Source organism: Neomonachus schauinslandi, chromosome 15 (genome assembly GCF_002201575.2).
Source record: "Neomonachus schauinslandi chromosome 15, ASM220157v2, whole genome shotgun sequence".
NCBI classification, from domain to species: Eukaryota; Metazoa; Chordata; class Mammalia; order Carnivora; family Phocidae; genus Neomonachus; species Neomonachus schauinslandi.
Genome location: NC_058417.1, coordinates 56,061,257 through 56,082,563, shown reverse-complemented (window position 1 = coordinate 56,082,563; position 21,307 = coordinate 56,061,257). Strand labels below are relative to the sequence as shown.

At 46.3% G+C, this 21,307-nt stretch overlaps 1 protein-coding gene across 1 annotated transcript in view; it reads right to left on the bottom strand.

Moving 5' to 3' along the window:
* TNRC6C (trinucleotide repeat containing adaptor 6C) overlaps positions 1–21,307 on the bottom strand; it is a 95,938-nt gene that overhangs the window by 33,638 nt on the left and 40,993 nt on the right. The window contains exons 4-6 of the mRNA XM_044921402.1: positions 17,024–19,627; positions 4,774–4,989; positions 2,613–2,779 (exon numbers count right to left, since the gene is read on the bottom strand). Coding sequence (XP_044777337.1) covers positions 2,613–2,779; positions 4,774–4,989; positions 17,024–19,409 — 2,769 coding nt within the window. The 5' untranslated portion in view covers positions 19,410–19,627. The remainder of the gene's footprint in view (positions 1–2,612; positions 2,780–4,773; positions 4,990–17,023; positions 19,628–21,307) is intronic.

The following is a 21,307-nucleotide window of genomic DNA, read 5'->3' as shown; positions in this document are numbered from 1 at the left end:
CCTGTTAATTTTACTGACTTCTCACGGCTTGCAGGCTTTAGGGTGGAGAAGAAAGTAAATGGGCAAACATCATGAGGGACAAGATGAAGAGGAAAGGAGAGAGCAAGCGCAGGGCAGAGGAGGGGAGCGCAGGGCAGTGCAGAAGGGCTGAGCGGGGATGTGAACCATTTTCCAGTAATTTCCCTTCTACTCTCACAGCCACAAAGATTCCAACCATGCGTTAATGTAGTAGGAAAAACATCCTCCTCTAAAATTATCCTTCACAGTGCTTTTCGGAGTTGAGCCTGCCCTTAACTACAGAATGGAGCAGATGGGGCAATATTAAACTAGCAGGCGCTCTCTCCTCGAGGAAGCAGCTTATTCGGAGGCTGCGGGAACCACTGCTGCGCTGCCTGGGCCGGAGTTGCTGGCATTACACAATATTTTAATTTTCCAATTTGGTATTTCGGGTCCCATCATTAACTGGATTATTTGCCAGCCCGATTGTAAAAAGATTCCTTTTTGAAGTCCGTAATCACTTCTACTCCTAATGATTTTAGTTTCTGGGTTCTGCTTACAGCTAATTGAATGCTTTGTTCAACTAATTTTTTTTTTGAACAGATAATACCTTCATAATACCTTCAGAGCATTTGAAAGTAGAAAAAGGGTATACACCAAAGCATCTTCTTCCTACCCCCTCCTCCATCCGCTTAGCTCTTGCTCTCCCCAAGAGGAACTCCCCCCCTTCACACCCGTGCCCTGCCCCCAGAGGAGGAGTGTACTGCACAGTTTTCTGTACCTTGCCTTTTCATTTAACAATATAGTTTGGTGATCTTTTCATATGAATATACACAGAATTTCTGTTTAAAAATCTGTTTGGCTCTCCCCAGTGTGGATGTGGTACAATCTAACTAGTCACCCCACTGATGTGCATTTAAATCATCGTTTTGACTACAGACACGCTGCAACAGAGAGCTGTGTACAAATGCCATCTGCTGCACCCGTGACAAGTGGAAGCGCCACACCCACGTGCCAACATATCTGCAATCAGGACAGAGGACGCCAAGCTGCCCTCCGTGCGGCTTACACTGCTTCACATTCAGCAACAGACCAGGTGCTGGTTTTCTCACAGCTTTGTCAACACAGCCTGTTTGTGAGACGTGTGGATTTCCGCTGGTCTGAGAGATGAAAACTGGCATCTTCAGTGTTGTTTTATTTGTTTTTTAAGAAGATTTTATTGGGACTGCCTTCGGCTCAGGTCATGATCTCAGAGTCCTGGGATCGAGTCCCACATCAGGCTCCCTGCTCAGTAGGGAGTCTGCTTCTCCCACTCCCTCCACCTCTCCCCCAGCCTCACCCCCTGCTTGTGCTGTCTCCCAAATAAGTAAATAAAATCTTAAAAAAAGAAAAAAAGATTTATTTATTTGAGAGAGAGCATGGGGGGAGGGGAGAAGAGCAGAGGGAGAGGGACAAGCAGACTCCGCACTGAGTGCAGAGCCTGACATGGGGCTGGATCCTATGATCCTGAGATGGTGACCTGAACTGAAATCAAGAGTCAGACACTGAACCGACTGAGCCACCCAGGCACCCCTCGCAGTGTAGTTTCTTTCCATAAGAAAACAGGCTGAACACCCTTTCATATGTGTAAGAGCTGTATGCATTCCTTTTCCAGGGACCATCTATTTATATTCTTTGCACCTTTTTCTAGTGGGTTACTAATTGATTTTTTAAAAAATCAGTTTCTAGGACCTTTCTTTATATATTCGGGAGATCACCTCTCTCCATGCTAGCATACAAATTTTTTTTTTCCAGCTTGTTGTCTTTTGACTTTTTGGTATTTTCTGTCGTGCACAGTTTTCACGTGTATCTACTGATTTGTAAGTCTTTCATTTGATGGCTGTTAGATTTTGGTCCCACTCCAAGACTGTTTCTCAAATTCTTTCCCATTTTATATTTTTATTTATCATACTTAAATTTGTGACCTACTTGGATTTTATCTTGGTGCATATATGAGTTGTGGATCTCACTTAATTTTTCCAGATGGCTGCCTGTTTGCTACAAGACGACTTAATGGTCTACCTCAGGAGTTTCAGACTTAACGGTCTGAGGACCAACCCCATTACCCTCTCTTAAAGATTGAGGATTCTAAAGAAATTCTGGTTATATGGGTTGTATTTATCAATATTTACTGTATTAGAAATTAAAACTGATAAATTTAAAAATAATTTGTTTAAAAATTACAATAATAAACCCATTCTGTGTTAACACCAATAACATTTTTTTTTAATGGAAAATTACGTTTTCTAAAACAAGAACTTTTAGTGAGAAGAGTGGCACTGTTGTACATACCTGCAAATCTCCTTACTGTCTGGCTTCTTAGAAGCGGCTGGATTCTCATGTCTGTCTCTGCCTTTGCTTTGCTGTCACAGCAATGCCAGGTAGTCTCTGGAAAACTCCAGCCTTCACTCAGGCGAGACCCCTGACAAAATCTCAGGGTCTTCCAGAAGTACCCACAGCACGCAAAAAACTCCTGGTCTACCAGTCATCATTAACTGGAGATACAACCTCTACCCTGAATGTGTTTTTAAGTACCACTGATTTTTAGAGTTTCCTTTCTTTAGTGTTGCACACACCTTTGGGAGTCCTTTTTTGGGGGCGTTCCCCCAGGAACTGCAGGAGGAGGTGCTTTCTTGGGAAGCAGCATTATTCCACATGCCCCCTTCTTCATCTTCCCACTGACTGGTGCCAAGGTTCATGTCGTCCCCACCACTGCCCCAGCCTTCTTGCATAGATTTTGAAGCTAGAAAGAGAGCAAACATGAACTTACCAAACTCACCTCTCCTAAAGCAGATGCTATACTATAACATCATTTAGGGGAAGGGGGGACAAAAGGGGTGTATTGTAATCTACCTTTTTACTACTTTGTTTCCCCAAGACCTAAGAATTGAATTTCCTGAGCTAGTTACAGAATACATATGCAAATGTGTATATGTTTTTTTCTTCAAACTCCAGCTATTTGTCGTCTGTGCTGTTACAAACTCCCTTAACCGGCTAGAGGTGATTTTGAAGCATGGACTTCCTAACAATAAATCCTGGGGACTACAGGAGAAGGTGGCAATGTCTGCATGGTATGAAACAGCCGGTAAAATGCAGAGTCCTAAAAAATACCACTGTCCTCCATGTGTTTTTTTTTTTTTTTAAAGATTTATTTATTTATTTGGCAGAGAGAGAGAGAGAGAGAGTGAGAGAGGGAACACAAGCAGGGGGAGTGGGAGAGGGAGAAGCAGGCTCCCCAAAGAGCAGGGAGCCTGATGCGGGGCTCAATCCCAGGACCCTGGGATCATGACCTGAGCCAGAAGGTAGATGCTTAACAAATGAGCCACCCAGGCGCCCGTCCATGTGGTTTTTGATTACCACTTGATCCAAACCTGCAGCAGTATTCAGACTAGTGCTCCTTCAATGTGACCAGCTAGGAGTCACCTGGGGATCACGAGAAACGCACAGATCTGTGGTTGGGCCCTATAGTCTGTTTCTGACAAGCTCCCAGGAGATACTCTCAGAACAACAGGATGGAGACAGCTGAGGCCATGGGCAGATGGAGCCCAAGCTGACTACTGAGTTTTGATTTCAGGATATTATTTTTTCTACTTTTTGAAGATGTAAAGTGATTTTGGATATAAAAGTTAACCCAAATTTTCACTTCCTGGGAGAAGGTGAAGAAGGCCAAAGATTAAGTGATAGTACAGTTAGCCGGAGTCTGTAAGACTATGAAGATATGATGCTTTTTCAAGGCAGACACGTGTATAATAATGCCTCCAAGTTCAAATTATAAAAACAAATATAGCCCCTCAAGATAGCATGTGAATCTAAGTACCTTCTTATTCTTTAGATTTGCAACAAGAAAGTGAATGAATGGAATAATAATCCAGCAGAATGGTAGATCTACAGAACACACTATCCGGTGTTAGCAAAGTAACAAACACAAAACTAATGCAAAATGCAATAGCAAAAATATCAAACGCATAAAGTTGCATTTTAGATCTAAGACACTTAATGTTGTCCAAAGAAAATACGAAGCTTTTGCAGCCATGTGAACAACTGATCTTATTATTAGACTTAAATCACAATCTTAGGTTCATGCTAATGTCCTACGTATAGCATTGTCAAATTCCCATATGTCACAGAGTTCCACTCGGTGAATGCAATGTGGACATTTGTGAGAACAGATATTTCACAGGTGTACTTATTACACTTCCAGAGAATGGGAGGACAATGCAACCAAATGGCTGTTTCCTTTTCTTCTAAAAAGAAAGGAAAGGAAAGGAAAAGGAAAAGGAAAGGAAGAAAGAAAAGAAAAAGCGTCAGCCTGGAGCACCCGAAGTAGAACGGTGCTCACAAGACGCAAGCGAGGCAGGAAGGGCCGAGCGCTGTGGAGCACTGTTGGGTCTCAGGAAGGACCACTGGCACGCTTTCTTCCACCCCGCCGCTCAGGGAGGCAGGAGCGGAGGGCAGGCCCAAGAACGCCACTGCGGCGCACGTACTACTCCCGGTGTCTGGCACACACGGTGTGGTTTGGATTCTGGTAACTAATTTTTTTTTTTTTTTTTTTAAGGAGATCATGGGCTTCTGTTAAGAGCTCCTCTGTGTCCCTGTACCAGACGTGGCAAATGTGTTAGTCTTAAAGTACAAACAAAAGGAGTAAAGTGTCCTAAACCTTGAATTCTTAAAATTCAACAGAAAGTATCCCTCTCAAGAAGAGCCTGACCCACTTCTCAAGCACCGAGTCAGGCTTACCTGGTTTGCACAGGGCTGGGGTGGGGGCGGGGGCGCTGGCTCTCCCAAACGTCACCGGTGGCTCCGTGGGCTGGTCCCCCCATCCGCTGCCGCTGCTGGGTGGCTTGCCCCATGCTGCGGTGCCGTTGTCAACCAGGGCGGAGGGGGAGGACGGCTCTCCCCAAGAGCTCTCAGCCTTTGAGTGGACATTAGGCATCTCTCCCCAGCCCGCCGAGACTGCAAAGGGCACCGACCGAGAGAGAACATAGTAAGAGTGAAACAGAGGAGAAGTAGAAATGGGCGTTTCAAGTTCAAAATAATTTCGAGATGATCTGTCTTTAGGATGGCTTTGGGGGAAAGCAGAAAGGAGGCAGTATCATCTCTAATTAGATTTGTTTAGCTTATTAAATTCCCAGTGTTTTCACTCCTGACCGCCACCCACTTAAAATCGAGAGCCCCTTAAACATCGAAGACTACTGAACTCACAGTATCTGCAACATAACAGGGCTTAAAAGAATATTTTAAGACTCATATTTAAGAAGCAGCTTTTACACTTCTAGTATTACATGTAACCTAGAAGAAATTTTATGTTACATTATTCTCTTATAAGAAAAATTTATAAGTTGCAAATATATACTGAAAATCATCCTAGCTTATCTATGACCGTCAAAGACAGAGATCTGGGCAAGGCCACGAGAAGAGGGCAGATGAAACATGTATAGGAAAGCAGTGACAGGAAATCCAGACGGTTCTCAGGCAGCACCCAGTAGCTGCGAAGGAGCGGAGGGAGTCTTCAGGATGGGAAAGACGAGAGGATCGGGCAGGAGGACTGCCCGGGTCCTGGAACACTTCCTTCCCTCGTCTGCCAAGTGCTGTGGCCAGAGCATCCTGACCCCCGGGGCTGGCACCTGATGAGGGTGCACAATGGGGTCCGGAAGGTCATGGCATTGCTCTCAACACGCACAGGAGAGGTCATGGGGCCAGGCAACAAGAAGCATCTCACCAATATCTTTACACTTCAGCAAGAGAAACATTTTACGTTACATACGTACACTTCATCTTCCCAAATCATTCCATACTTCACTTTGCTTCTGCCTATAAGCTTACTCGACACTACTGATAACTGTGCTGACAGCTCACATCAGTTGTAATTTTCATATGGATACAGTTTCTCAGAGATGGAAATGTGAACATTTTAAATACTAACTAAAGAATAGAGAACATACAATACAGTTAACTGTAAATTTTAAATAATTTGGTTGCAAAATGGTTATTACCATCAATTATGAAATTTATTACTTTTCTGATTAAAAATAGTATGGAATCAGCTCCCCTGATGCTCTTTATTCTAATAAAATGCAGTAATATTGATTAATGGCAAAAGACCATGCAACCTATGAATCATTTTAAATTACAAGCTCCGTGCTGAGCAATAAATCATTGCCAATAACAGGAAAGTTAGCCCTAATCAGTTATTGTCAGCAATAGCTAACTATAATATTCCCTATAATTACACAGAAAACAATAATATATATTGGGGAAAGTAGTTTTATAAATTTAAGGGACAAAATTAAATCAGGAAAATTAACATGGCTGACAAAAATTACGGATGTTTTAAGAAGATAAAATAACATGTTGCTAATGGTCAATAAGCTGTAAAAATACTAATTTATTGCAGGTAATTAAATAACATACTCACTTAAAATCTGTCATCCTTATACTTCCACCTTTTTGAAAGGCAATACTACAAATGATTTAAGTAAGTCAAAATTAAGAATAAATATTAAGACTACGGTAATTATAGTTAATCGATTTTTATAAAGCATTTTCAATTCCTGTTAAAGCAATGGAAATGTCTACAGAGTATGTCTATCTACAAGGCAAATGATCTGCAAGCAGCATGTTTCAAAATTTTACAAATGGAAGAATAACTTTTACCCCCAAATCAAAAGAACAGTATTTCTTTTTGTGTGTGTGTGTGTGGTGAAACAAGAAAGGAATTTATTTCAGTGACGCCAACACCAGGAAGCCAGTGGACTAGTGTCTCAAAGACTATTTCCCCGACAACATTTCCATTTTAAGTTGATCTCTGGCAAGTATATAATTTACCGATGATGCCGAACACGCACACATCAGAACGTGTGCACCGCAGGTATTCGGAAGGCCCTAGAAGAGGAGATGCTACAACCTTGAGGCACAACAGCTAATTCTGATTCCAAGCAAGTACTTCCAGTAGGTAGAAAATAACTGTAAAATACGTACTATTAAAATAATCTACAACGTTTAATGTTTATTGCTGGCGTGGATTTTAGTAAGCTTTTTGTTAAAGATGGGCTTAATGAGGCAGAAAAAAAATTCTACCTTACATTTAAAACAGTGATATCAACACTTTTTAAATGGCCCTTCAAATGCTACTGCTTTTGACAAAATGTTTCTGTGGCCTGGGGGTCGGTCCAGGAATTCTTGTCTCCCTTCTCCAACTGAACAAATACCGTACTAGGACTAAAATAACAGTAACAATGAAATGCCACTAGAATATGTAGTTTTCATTCAATTTTAAATACACTTTATTTATCAGAACGGAGAAAACAAAGTACCTAGGTGGTAGACACCATGAAGATCAGTATAAAAATGAACACAAAGCAGTTCTAAGGCCAGGAAATAGGACTGACGTCAAGAGGCTCCACCTCACCCGTGATCCCCATCTTAAACACTCCAGACGGTCAAGTTCATGGATGGAGTTCTTTCTTTTGTGAAATAAGAAATCAATTTTAGCTTGTTCCATGGATGCTACCTGTATAGTTTTATAAGTGTGACAGGCAGTCCTTGCTGGGAAGAAAAGTTTGGTCAGACAATGGCCAATCATAACTGAGTGCAGGAAAGAGAAAAGTCTGACACGGCATCGACAAGGCATCTGAGTGCCGCCTGTGTGCTTGGCATCTTCCATACTGACTGAAATAGTAATGGGATGGGATTTTGTTCCTACCAATGGCCTTTATGCCTAATGTACACTTATTATCATGCTTTCATGTGTGGTTGACTACTGGCTTATGGAGGGACAGAGCAGAACTGGGAGCTGTAGCAATAATTACTTTTTCATATTCGAAAGCAAGAGCAGTATTTATCTAGTGAAGCTTTATACAGAGTAGTTTTTCTCAGATGATCAAGTCCCCTACTTTTCAGAATGCCTCGTTTTGTGAGCATTTATTTGAAGCTTCTCTTCCAAACTCAGGGGACTCTACAGGAGGGTTACAGATAAGGTCCTTTTTCAAAAGCGGGCCCTGTGGCCTCAAGCTACACAGCAACTGCTCAGAAGAGCTGCTTTTGCCTGTCTTATGGGCCCATCACAGACGGTCAGTATTAGAAAGAACACATTTTTTTAGTTTTTATTTGAGCGCACTAATAGAGATTTTAAATGTGCCCTTTCTTATTGATATATGGGGGAGCCAAACTGTATTTTTAATGGTCTTATTTATTCATTTTGAACTGAAGGTTTTTGCCTACAGCAAAAACTTCCACGTGCATCCTCAGGAGATGCACTGATAACGGGGCAACGTTAAGGAGCAGGTACTGTGTGGCGCCATCGTATACGACCCGACACCCCATGTTAAGAACAGCCTCATTGAGTCCCTCTCAGGCAGCTTACCCTGACCAAAAGACAGGCACAGGGACATCTCTCCAGCAGGACACTTAGGATGCTCTGGTTCTCTTTCCACTCCAGCCCCTCTTACCAAGTCCCCCAAAACAGAGGAAAGTAAAAACACTCTAATCAACCCCCGCCCCCCACCCGCGTTCCCATATCCACAAAAAGCAGGCTGCTCAGATGACTCCTCTTAGTAACTACTGTGTGGTGCTTAAAATAGAATTACTCCGACTGGAGAGGTCTGGGAGATCTATTTCTGAAGTTGCAGTGTGAGAACAGTTGAGCTCTTGGCAGCATCTTGCTGATTCACTCTGTCTGCAGGTGACTCCATTTTTTGGTATCGTTTTTGTACCAAAGAATGATAAAGGAGCAGGGGAGCTGCTAAGACATTAAGTCCTGCAGGTAGGACAATGTTCTCCAGCTCCTGCTCTTAAGGAGACTTGGAGAAACAACATACGTGTTTTATCAACCTAGGCAGAGGATTCAGTTAATCAGATGGGTGATATGCCTCTTCCATGATTAACTCACATAATCTCTGCCTTTGGTTATATTATTTGTGCCAGAAAACTAAGTGAAGAGCAAACATAGTATCAGTGGATTAAGTACCCAAATGTAAAGTGAAGTCTGCCTCTGGTTGGAGCTTTCTCTAACCCGCACAGGGCGACCACAGTGATTACCTTGGCACTGCTGCAATGCCCAGTGGAGGCGATACATGCCTGAGAAGCTGGGGAGAAGAGGTAGTAAAATGGATAAAACGATATTCCGGAGTCAGGTCAACATTAGCAGCACAGTCCCAGTGTACCGACTGGCCTATGAAAGTGATGCTCTCACTTCGGTCATCATTGGAAGACACAACCTCAGGCAGGATTTTATTTTTATGACCACACTATGCTGCTGGTTTAGCTCGGATCTCGTCTATAATGGCCTTCCTATGTGACTCTAAATTAACTGTATGTGTAGTGCTCTCTACTCTCCGACCCCTCAGTCGCTTTCAAAGTTATCTACCTCAACGTCTCAGTGAAACCTGACAGAGTTCACCGTGAGGTTCTGCCTCAATCTCACTGTTCGATTCAGAGCCTGCAGGGAGGATCTGGTTTTCATCAAAAGTTGTATTATTTAATATTTAGTGTTCTCCTGTATCTGCAAACTGATTGTTAAGTGTCAGGATATTTATTTCTAAGTGTACTAATCAGGCTGGTTAGTATTTTTAGGATCCACTTTCATTCCCTCAGGAACAGAAGTAAATGCTATGCTTGCACTTCCTCACGTTTGGCCACACCTCCAGTAACTGTCAAAACAACAGACTGGTTCTCCAAGACTTGATAGCTCCTTGCCACATTAGGCCACAAGTCAGCGGGTCCTGCGCGTCTGGCCCACGTTCACACGAAGTCACTGGGGCAACGTTAAGGAGCAGGTACTGTGTGGCACCGTCATATACGACCCGACACCCCATGTTAAGGAACAGCCTCGTTGAGTCCCTCTCAGGCAGCTTACCCTCTCTGACCAAAAGACAGGCACAGGGACATTTCTCTAGATTACTGTGCTCCATCTCCTGAATGGGTTCGAAGCAGGTCCAAATAATCCAGTTTATGAAGCTATACTGCATTTCCTAAATTACTATCAGTTTTCCTCAGGCTTATCAGAAAATGAATTGATATCAATGTAACAGGAATGGGACAAAAATAACTGTCCTGTAGCATTTACTTCTATAAAACCAGACACACATAAAAAAAAGTAATTGAGGAAACATATTTTGTAAGACAGAGAGCCATACTCTTAGAGAGGAGTTCTGTTTTTTGTTTGTTTGAAGTAGGTTCTATGCCCATGGAGCCCAATGCGGGGCCTGAACTCATGACTCTGAGGTCAAGACCCTTGCTGAGACCAAGAGTCGGATGCTTAACCGACTGAGCCATCCAGGTGCCCCCACAGATCAACACTCTGAAGTGGTGACGACCAACAACTTAGCACCTGAACTCTGACAAAAGTGCAAATTTGTGTGAAGCCAGCAGGCCAATAGCAAAACTGCAGAACACCTGTAAAAGAACAACTTCACCAAGATCAGAAACTTCATCAGTTAGTCGGGTGCATGGCTTTGCTGGGAGTGCAGAAACCCAGCAGATTTATGAAAACCAGTCCGGGCAAGTCTTCAAGCCACGATGAGCTAAGCCACAACCTAGCGGGCGCTGTGACTGCTGCTGCCCAGATGTCCCCAACCCCACGAGGAGGGCCATGAGCTGATGTTTGCACTGCTGAATGGAGAGGACTGAAAGGAACCAGCGTGCCGCCATCGCTAGGAGGGAGCTGGTGTGACAGTGTGACTGCTCCTTCTATCAGCTCAAAGAACGGCTCAGTCCGCCAGGCTGGGAAAGTGCCAGGCTTCTAACACCTGTAACCCCCGAGAGCGAGGAGCTCTGTTCTCACTGCACAGGGTGCCTGCTTCAGGCCTGGGACGTGAACATCGCAGGTGACATGGGGCAGGAAGCACGTCTCGGTGCGGCTGCTCGGTGTCCGGGAGGGAAAGGGACTACCGCTCTAAGTGGAGCCATGGGGCAGCGACCCCATCATTATGGCGCCATACACTCAACTCGGCAGTCTTTGCATGTGGGCTGACTCCATGGAAAACATCTGTCTCACTTTTTTGCCTCTGTTAAGTGTTTTGTAAAACCAAGTTCCCAGCTGCTTCCACACCACTGCTCCAATCACATAGATCACACGCATGCATAAGGCCCGAGGTCTGGAGGGGAGGCAAGGAAAACAGTTGCCATGGTTGGATGGAGCACATTTCCCTTCTTTTCCACTCGGTGATAAGATGTGTAATTTGTTAAAAAATCATCTATAAATATTTTTCATATAAAAGAGAATGATTTTGGCCCTTCTAACTAAACAAGAATGCCTTTATCCAGGGTAAAGCTCACATTCTTTGTCCACTAAAAACCAGTAAGAGAGTGGGGTGCCTGGGTGGCTCGGTTGGGCGGCTGCCTTCGACTCAGGTCGTGATCCTGGAGTCCCGGGATCGAGTCCCGCATCGGGCTCCCTGCTCAGTGGGGAGTCTGCTTCTCCCTCTCACCCTCCTCCCTTTTATGCTCTCTCTCATTCTCTCTCTCTCAAATAAATAAAATCTTAAAAAAAAAAAAAAAACAATGGGCGCCTGGGTGGCTCAGTCGGTTAAGTGACTGCCTTCAGCTCAGGTCATGATCCTGGAGTCCCGGGATCGAGTCCCACATCGGGCTCCCTGCTTGGCAGGGAGTCTGCTTCTCCCTCTGACCCTCCCCCCTCTCATGTGCTCTCTCTCTCTCATTCTCTCTCTCAAATAAATAAAATCTTAAAAAAAACAAAAACCAGTAAGAGTGGATTCTAAGAGTAACATATCAAAGAGGGAAAAAAATCACTAACACGACACGGTTCCAATCTCTGTGGGGTGTCACGGCTGTAAGATGGCAGAGATGGCAGCGGGCAAGGTGTATATCACACATCTGAGACCTCGCCATGTGTGCACCCTCTGTGAGCCACCTGGCCTCTGTAAGCGGAGGCCCAGGGGCGTAAGGATTACCCGAGAGGATGTGTGAAGATACACCGCGTGTGGTCACCAAGCACTGTCAGGCCACATTCATCACCCGGACCCCAGTGCACAAGGGCACATTTCGGCTGGAACTTTTCCAGAAGACTACGAGCAGCACGAGGGGCTCAAACTATGACCTATGAGGAACAGCACTGGGCATGAGGATTTCCAGAAGACAGTCTTGGGTAGGTGGGACATAATGGCTATTTTTAACCATCCGTTCTCCTCAGAGGGCCTTGTGCATACCTTTACTACAATGTTAATCAAACCACTAAGTTCTATGTTACCATCCCTCCCACTGGACGGTGCCATGTCTCAGTGTCCATATCCCTTCGTTTTTGGCATCAATTACCTTTCTTCATTCTCGCTTCCCCTCATTCCCTCAAGCACTTTATAAAAATTTAAAGTGCTTAGAAATGTTAGTCATGTATTAGTAAAAAAACAGGAGTCACAAATTCAAATACTCCAGGGAACCAGCCAAGTAATGCAAACAGGCCCACGTGAAAAGAACAAGAACACAAGCCTGGTACGACCCGCAGCTGCTGATCTGACCTCAGTGGCAGGATGTGGCAGACTAGAAAGCACAGGCCACTCCAGTTGACTGCTGCCATCCAAATCCAATGCGTCAGACCTTCCCGGTTTCCAAAAGAAGCCAGGAATCTGGAATTTTACATAAAACATTTTCATTAAAAATGTTGATTGACATGAAAAATGTGGGCCAATGAGGCACATTTGTGGGATATGGTGCAGTCCATAGACCACCAGGTTTCTGACCTCTGGTTTAGGGACAGAGAAGTGTATGTAGAGGCTGCAAGAGTCTTGAGCTCCATAACGGATTCCGGACATGGTGGCTCAGAGAGGTAAAAGTGAATTAATTGCCAAGGAATCTAAGGAGGCTGGAAGGGTCATGTCCAGCGGGGTAGACCAGGGGAGGCTTTGGAGGGCAGTGGTATTTGCACTGAACTCAAAAGGGAGGACAGCCCTCCTTTTGCTCTAGCTGCTCGATGCTCACAGTGAAGACCAAACAGCTACTCACATGCTCAGGCTGTCCTACACAAGATGACCATCTCTGCCCCCGACGCCCCTGCCCAGCTTCCTTCTCCGCAGCACCCTCACCACCAGACACGCTGCATACATGCTTGCTGACCCACGAAGTCTTGGCCCCCCCTGGCTGGAATGCACCCCCACCAGGACAGGGTTTCTGCCTCCTCTGTTCCCTGCTGTCCCCCAAACCAGAATGCTGCCCGGCACATAGTGGGTCCTAATAAACACATGCTGGATAAATGAATGTTCATTTCCTATGCAACTGTGACATCTGGATCCTGAACACTGTCCAGCAGCCCTTCGGGGGTCCCTGGTAAGCCCTCTGCTCCATTTTGTATGCGGCTATTCCAAACTTCACCTCTGCTCCTACCCGCCCCCTCTGTACTGAAGACTGGTGTCCTTGACACTCGGAGAAAAAGAACCCCAGCAGGTGCCTGTCACCCTCTGGCCACAGACACCCTGGCCTCCTCTACAAATTGGGGAGAACACTCCTCTCGGCTAGATGCAGGGATCCCTTTCCTTTGCGTCCATTCTCCCTCTCAATTGGCTCCTTTCTAGCAGTCTCTTTTTTTTTTTTTTTTTTGAGAGAGAGAGCAAGCATGCACAGAGGGCAGTGGGGGAAGGGCAGACTTCACACTGAGCAGGGAGCCTGATACGGGGCTTGAGTTCACGACCCTGAGATCATGGCCCAAACTGAAACCAAGAGTTAGACTCTAAATCGACTGAGCCACCTAGGTGCCCCTCCAGCAGTCTTCAAACAGGCTCCAAACTCTACTGTCTTAAACAAAGTCTCTACTCCTGACCTAGCCCTCTAATCCCCGCTGTTCTCCCAGAGCTGCACCTCCAGCTTGAGCTCTGGCTGGGGCTGGCTTCTACATCCACCTTTGCTCCACCTCCACGGGACAGGTGCCCCCTGCTGTGCTCCTGGGGGAGTCAGTGAGTGACCTGCTCACAGGCCCACTCTCCCCAGCTCTGAACCCTCTCTGCTCACCTTTTTTCTTTGCTTCCGCAACCAGTTTCCCAGCCTTGCTGCCACCTCTGTCTCCACGGCCCACCACTGTCCCAATCCAGGGCCACCATCACCATCAAGACATTGGCCGAACCTGGATCCTCCTCTACAGCTTTGCTTCCCACTGACCCATTCTTAATTTTATGGTTGGAATGATTCTACAAGTCAGTCTGATTGTTCAATCTCTGTTTAAAACTCCTGCCCCGGGGGCGCCTGGGTGACTCAGGCGGTTAAGCATGTGACTCTGTGACTCTTGGTTTTAGCTCGGGTCGTGATCTCAGGGTCTTAAGATCAAGCTCTGTGGGGCACCTGGGTGGCTCGGTCGGTTAAGCGTCTGCCTTCGGCTCGGGTCATGATCCTGGGGTCCTGGGACTGAGTCAGGATGCGGGACTGAGTCCCGCATCGGGCTCCCTGTTCTGTGGGAAGCCTGCCTCTCTTTCTCTGTCTCTCTGTGTCTCATAAATAAATAAATAAAATCTCTCTTAAAAAAAAAAAAAAAGATCGAGCTCTGTGTCAGGCTCTGTGCAGAGTATGTTTGAGACTCTCTTTCCCTTTCCCCCTGCCTCTCTCCCCACTGCTCGCGCACACGCTTTCTCTCTCAAATAAATCAATCTAAAAAACAAAAAACCAAAACCACAAAACCTTCTCACCAGCCTCTCAGTCCTCTGGATATAATCCAGCTCTTTTAAAGGCCTTTCCCGATCTCTAGCTTCTCTTCGCAAGGCCTTCCTATCACCCTAACACTTATCCCAACCACTGATCCTCCTCTGAACTTTTTGTCCAGGTACTTGTCTTCTGTCCACATGGAGGTTTAAAGAGGGCAGAGCTCCTGTCCTCCACGCTATTATATCCTGAGCCTCTGTGTGCTATGCCTGGCACATAATAGTGTTCAATGATTTATTTTGAACGAGTGTATACCAAATAAAAGGATGAAGGTACCAGTTCCAGAAGCATTAACGTAGATGGGTACAAGAGCCCTGTAGTTACTTACTAAACCTTACTAACTATGGGGCTCTGCTGGGTGGTCAGAATTCTTGGATTGAGGAGGTTGGGAGGTAGGAGCCAGGGGAATGGAAGTAACCAGCCTCAACTGGGTTTCCGACAGAGCTCTGGAACCGGGCAGTGGGGGTGCACCAATGGTTCTTTATTCATGCCTGTTTGAATGATGTTTGATGGTGAGAAACGATCTTTTTTTAACCCATATCTCAGTGCATGACAGAGGCAACAAGCACTCAGCATTCATTCTACTGCCTTCTATGAGCCTTCCCGTATTAGACGCCCACAGCTAAAACACATCACTCACCAGACTCCCTTGTAGGTCGGATTTGGGATTCAAATTTGGTTCCATATGTAAGGTGATTGAGTGACCATGGAGAAAGAACTCTATCCTTAGTCTTGTCTTTAGGGCATGTTTATGAAAATTTAGGGATGGTAGAAAACTGGAAGGAATAACTAATATGCTGATTACAGAATCAGGGTACAGAAAGATCTCAACAGGCTGGGGGACTGGAATCCAAAGCTTTACCAGGGCCCAAGTTCTACATTTGGGACGAAGCGACCAAATGCACACAAATAATCCTGAGTGAGGAAGGGCTTTATAGTTTTCTTAACTATAAAAGAAAAACTTCAGATTCTAAACTGAATTTAGGACAAATAGTGTGACGTGGCTCAAAAGGGCTAAATGAAACTTAGACTTCATCACCAGAAGTAGGATTTTTAGGAGTGCGGGAACTTACAGTCTCAACAAATTCTGCACTTGTTAAAACCATACTTGTAAACCAGTGACATTTAGTTCTGGGCACAAAGACTCTCAACAAGCTACAGCTTTTCTAGACGACAACAGAAAGGATTTAAAACCAGGACTATGAGGAACAGTGGTAAGGACCCAGGAGTATTTCCTGGAGAATGGGTAGATGGGACAAGAAGCTCAGCCTTGCTTTGTAGAGTCCCAGAGGACAATGGTACACGAGCAACTACAGAAACTGGAGAGAGGCTGACAGAGGCTCAGTCTAAAAAGACAGGACAGCCAGACTGGAAGGGCACTGGGTGGGAGGTGGCCTCCCTGGCACTTGCTGCAGAGGCCTCTAGCTGCGTGGGGACAATGCAGAAGGGGGAGGAAGGCCCTAAGTGTGATGCCCTGACTTGGACTGGATTCTCCTTCTGGTCCCTCTGCACCCAGGGGCTCTGCGATTTGGGGAGCCCAGTTCTCACCGCTCAGGCCGACTCCGCGCCTGGAGCACAGCGAGACCGTGCGCCAAGAGCCGAAACCCTAGTAAGAAAGTGGGGCCACTGTCAGCTCCCACTACACAGGCCAGCTGGGGCGCGCCGCGTGTGTATTTCGTCACAATTCATGACCCCTGTGGGAAGATTCTGGTCCGGTCCGGCAAGACTCTTTGCCGCCACAGTGTCCAGCAGAGTGCCTTGCACAAAGCAGGAACTCAAAACCCAAGTTTTAGTCTAATTTTACAATTTTTCTTCCAGCTGGAATCACAACACGACTCGTATTGTAGAATGCCACTACACGGACGATTCCGTTTCGGTGCCAACCACACGTCAGGAATGCTGTGGAGCTCGGAAGCCCCCCGTGCACGGACTGCCCCACAGGCCGGTGACACCAGAGATCTTGGCGATTGGTCCCCCAGCCCCCAAGCTCCCAAGCACTTCTAACCGAGGCTGGGCTTGAGGACCACTGGCTCATCCCATAAGGAAATGGAAACTTTTCTAAGGAAACACCAGCTAACACAATGGTCCCCCATCTTTCCTGAGGAGGATCTATTTCTTCTCTACTCTCCCTAAACTGAAAGTGTCAAAAATCTTTGCTTCCTGGGTAGAAAGCTATCAGAGAATCCTACTTTCTTTATTCTCTGGGGACAGTATTTAAGTACAACGCTACACGGTGAAAGACACTTAAATCAGTGTCCTTTGCTATGTGAAAACACCATCAGAGTGTGTACACATAGGTAACGAGAATGAATGACTTTTTTAACTTCTAAAGTGACCTCAGTGCCCTCCATACCTGGACCGAGCAGCGGCGACCGACTCAGCGGGGCGCCGGCCTGGTGCGGCGGTGGCGTCTCGACCACGTCCGAGCTGCTGCTCGTGGTGGTGGGGGTGGCGGCGGCGGCGGCCGTGGTACTGCTCTGCATGCCCGGGTTGTTTCTATCCCACATGTTTACAGTTTTATTGTTGTAGTTGCTCGGGTCACCCCAAGCTGAGGTACCATCATCAATTTCCATTTTGCGTCGAATGGATGGTGGAGAAGGTTCCTCCCAGCCCGTGGCCTCACTGCTGTCCTTTTGTTTGACAGGGACTGGCCCCCCGATCCACCCAGTTCCTGTCTGTTTAACGGAAGCGGCTCCTCCCCAGTTACTCACATTGCTGTCTTGGGGTTTGCCCGCCCAGTTCTGTTGGGGGCCGGGTTTTAAAGACTCTCCCCAGTTTGTCCCTGGATTCACCTTTGAATTTGTGCCATTACCCCAGCCACTGGTCCCAGACCTGGTAGGATCATTCCAACCAGACCCTGACCGATTACTGTCAGCATCCCATCCAGAGGCATTTTTTTTCCCATCCCCCAAGTGTCCGAGGACAGAAGACGAATCTGCCCAATCTCCCCCTCCTGCATTCCAGGCTGGATTAGATTTTTGTCCGTCTCCCCAGTTTTGAGATTTGGGTTTCTGAGGCTCCCCCCAGGTGGGCGACTTGTCCTCCTGATTTACGGTCCCACTCCAAGCATGGCCACTCTTGGCGGCAGCAGCAGCATTATTAACAGCAGTAGAGCTTATCGAGTCCCCCCAAACCCCTGGGCCATTTGGCGCTTTGTTGCTGCTGTCTCCCCAGCCTGTGTTTGCTGGCCCAGCAGCCGGCGGTGCACTGGCCCACCCGGACACTGAAGAGGTATTTGTACTGTTCACGATGGACCCATCACTCTTCCCCCCTGAGTTTGAAGGCTGAGTAGCGGCACAGCCCCAGGCCTCTGTCCCATTGTCATTTTTTCTCTCAGACCTAGGGGACTCTTCAAATTCCCAGGCAGTGTTTTGCTTTACTGGAGTCTGTCCCCAGCCAGTATTAGACAGAACTCTTGGGTCAAGATCGTTCCTTGGCAATTGGATGTGCCCTTGGTCTATCACCCCTTTATCTCGCCTTCGGCATTCTGCTCCTTCCCTCCCGGAGCTTCCTTCATTGTGACTGCCAGAACCGTCGCTACTTCCTTCACTTGCTGTCGTTCCAGAAGACGCAGCTTTGGCCCAAGAGTTCATGTGTTCACTGCCAGGCTGCATGGCAGGATTCTGGCTGCTAACACTCGGACTGTCCCACCCTGTTGATCCTTTCCCATTGATGTCACTGTTGGAATGCTGGTTTGGGGGCTTGCCCCATTCCCCATTCACACCGTTAGAGGTGCTCCTGCTGGGGTGGCCCCAAGCTCCCGAATGGATATGACTGACGCTGCTGCTGTTGCCACTGCCCCGTCCCCAGGCGAGGAGTCCAGGACCAGCAGGGGGGCCGGAGTCCCAGGCGCTTCCTCCACTTCCTTCCTTCTGCACAGCATTGCTGGATCCATTCTGCTTAGCACTCAACGCTGAGTTCACAGTGTCTCCATTCCCCTGACTGAACCCAGAATTGCTACTTCCTGTGGCAGGGTTACCTGGGGACAGTCCCCACACAGAACTGCTGATTCCTTCACCACCGCTCCCACTGACTTGAGAAACTGATGATCCGTTAGCACCAGGAAGGCCCTGCAGGTGGGGCGGGATGATGGCCCCCATACCGACAGCCATGCCCCAGTTTGGCAGTCCGTTTGTCTGCATTGCATTGACAGGGTTTGGTGAAGAGTTCATGGGGTTAGTGTTATTTGGTCCATCAGTGTTAAGGTTCTGAGGTTGTACGCTGAAAGACACATTCTGAGAAGTGGACGTTTGTGGTTCTGTGCTCTCTTGCGGCAGCAAGTTTCCCCAAGCACCTAAAGTGCCTGTTGGGTTCCCGTTCTGGTTGCCCGTATTTTGACCTATGGCACTGACCGGACTGCAAATACTGGAAGGGTTGCCTGTCGCCACAGTTCCTTCATGTCCAAGTACAGGCCAGGCAGCTGGGTTGGCATTAGGATTAAGGTTAAGATTAATGCCAGCGTTGGAGTTGGAAGCCCCCCAGCAATTCTGACTTCTCCCATCTCCGATCATGTTGTCCATTTTTCCATCCCCACCGCTGAGAGAGCAGTGAGCTGGGCCGGAGCTGGAGCCTGTGGCTACGGCCCACACTCTGGCTCCATTTCCATTACCGCTGGCGCCCCCTGCTCCAAGGGCACTCTGATTAGAAGGGCTTTGGACGAGCGCACCGTTGGTGCCATTATTGCCATTAGTCTTCTTGGTATGTCCAGTGAAGGTGCCCTGGGCACTCCCCGTAGCCATGCTACTGTTCTCTGAGCCACAGTTGGAGGCAGAGTCAGTGTCTGTGGTACATTCTGAGGCAGATTCAGTCTCTGCTCCTGTGATGGAAGGCCACGCCTCCTTGTCAGTCCTGTCTATTATCACTTTATCCCAGCTGCTGCTGGCTTCACCTCTGTACGTGGGCTGCTGTCCCCAGTGGGAACTTTCATAGTGATCTGCCAATCCACCGTGACTGAGATCTGAAAAACAAGAAATACATTCAGAATTAGAGCTTCCTCTCATCCGTCAATGAATCCACTGTGAACTAGTCTTTGGGGGAAGCTCCTTATTTCCAGTTTCAACGTTGAAAGACAAGTGCTAAAAAATGACTTTAGAAAAAAGCTACCTGTCTTCATAGTAAGTTCCATGTTTCTAAAATGAGCCAATGTTTCTAAAATGATATTAATCCTCACCACTACCCGACACCATTCTCTCTCTTGAGGGGACTCACAGTGCACATGAGCACATGAGCGTCTCTGACAGTAACCAGGAGAGGAATGTGGCAGGTGGGACACGGATGCGACCACGCCACACCTGAACACACTCGGACTGTGGTGACAACACGTTCACATGGGTTCTTGAATACAGTCCGCAGTTCTCTTCAAGACCTCCAACTGGAGCTATGGTACGATACAGAGGCTACACGGCTCACTCAGTAGAAAACAACTGTAAATACAGTGCAGAACCATGAAACAGAACCGATATTTTGGGGGTGAGGGACAGAGGGAGAGAGAGAAGAGGCGTTAGAAAATGCTATCTTATGTTATCGGGGGTATGGAGGGTTAGAAACAGTTCATTACATTTATATTACTTATCTGTTATCACCAGCAATTACGGTTTGCCATTATTAAACACAAATAAGAACTCTCTGAGGACTTTCTCCCCTTGCCCTCCATCTCCTTGAATCACAGTCTTTGCACTGGAGACCCCAGGATAACGTGATGCGCTATCTTCCATTCTAGCATTCATCTCGTTTCACCCTTAGATCCTTTTAAAGAATCCAGTATTTGCCATCGGCATTTTATTTCCTAGGATTTCTAGTTATTTGACTATTTCTAACATTGCAATCCAACTTATGCTCCAATGAATTTTTCCAGCAGACTCTATCTGAAGTATGGGTCATTTAAAATTAAATAAAAGTAATATAAAAAAATTTATTTAACCTATGCATACAACAAACTCACACAACTTAGAGATCCTTGACGGTTTCTTCAAACAGTATGATGTACAGATAACTGCAATAAAATATTTCTTCTCTTTTAGAACTTTTTCTTCATTATGTTTTCTTCAAAATTTTAACAAGAAAAATTTTACTCCTGGGAAGTAAAACTGGGTTTCCCACAGAAAACCTCTTTTAAAGTTTAATGGAGCTAAAAGAAAAACAGGGGAAGTGTGTAAAGAATGATCACTATCGCTACAAAGAACATCCTAGAGACAACTTCAACCTATTAAAAAAAAAAAAAGGTTTCGTTGTCTGATTTAAAAGAGATGTAATGAATTCAGAATTTTGCTCTTGGTGCTCAGCAAAGGAAACCACCAATAAGACGAAAAGGCAAGCTACAGAATGAGAGAAAATATTTGCAAATGACGTATATGACAAGGGATTAATATTTAAAATATATGTAGAACTAGTACAACTCAACACCAAGAAATCCAAATAATCTGATTAAAAATGTGCAGAAGAGGGGTGCCTGGGTGGCTCAGTCAATTAAGCATCGACTCTTGGTTTCAGCTCAGGTCATGATCTCAGGGCTGTGAGATCAAGCCCTGCGTCAGGCTTGTGCTCAGCGTGGAGTATGCTTGAGATTCTCGCTCTTCCTCTCCCTCTGCCCCTCCCCCCCCATGCTCTCTCTCTCAAATAAAATAGTTAAGTAAAACCT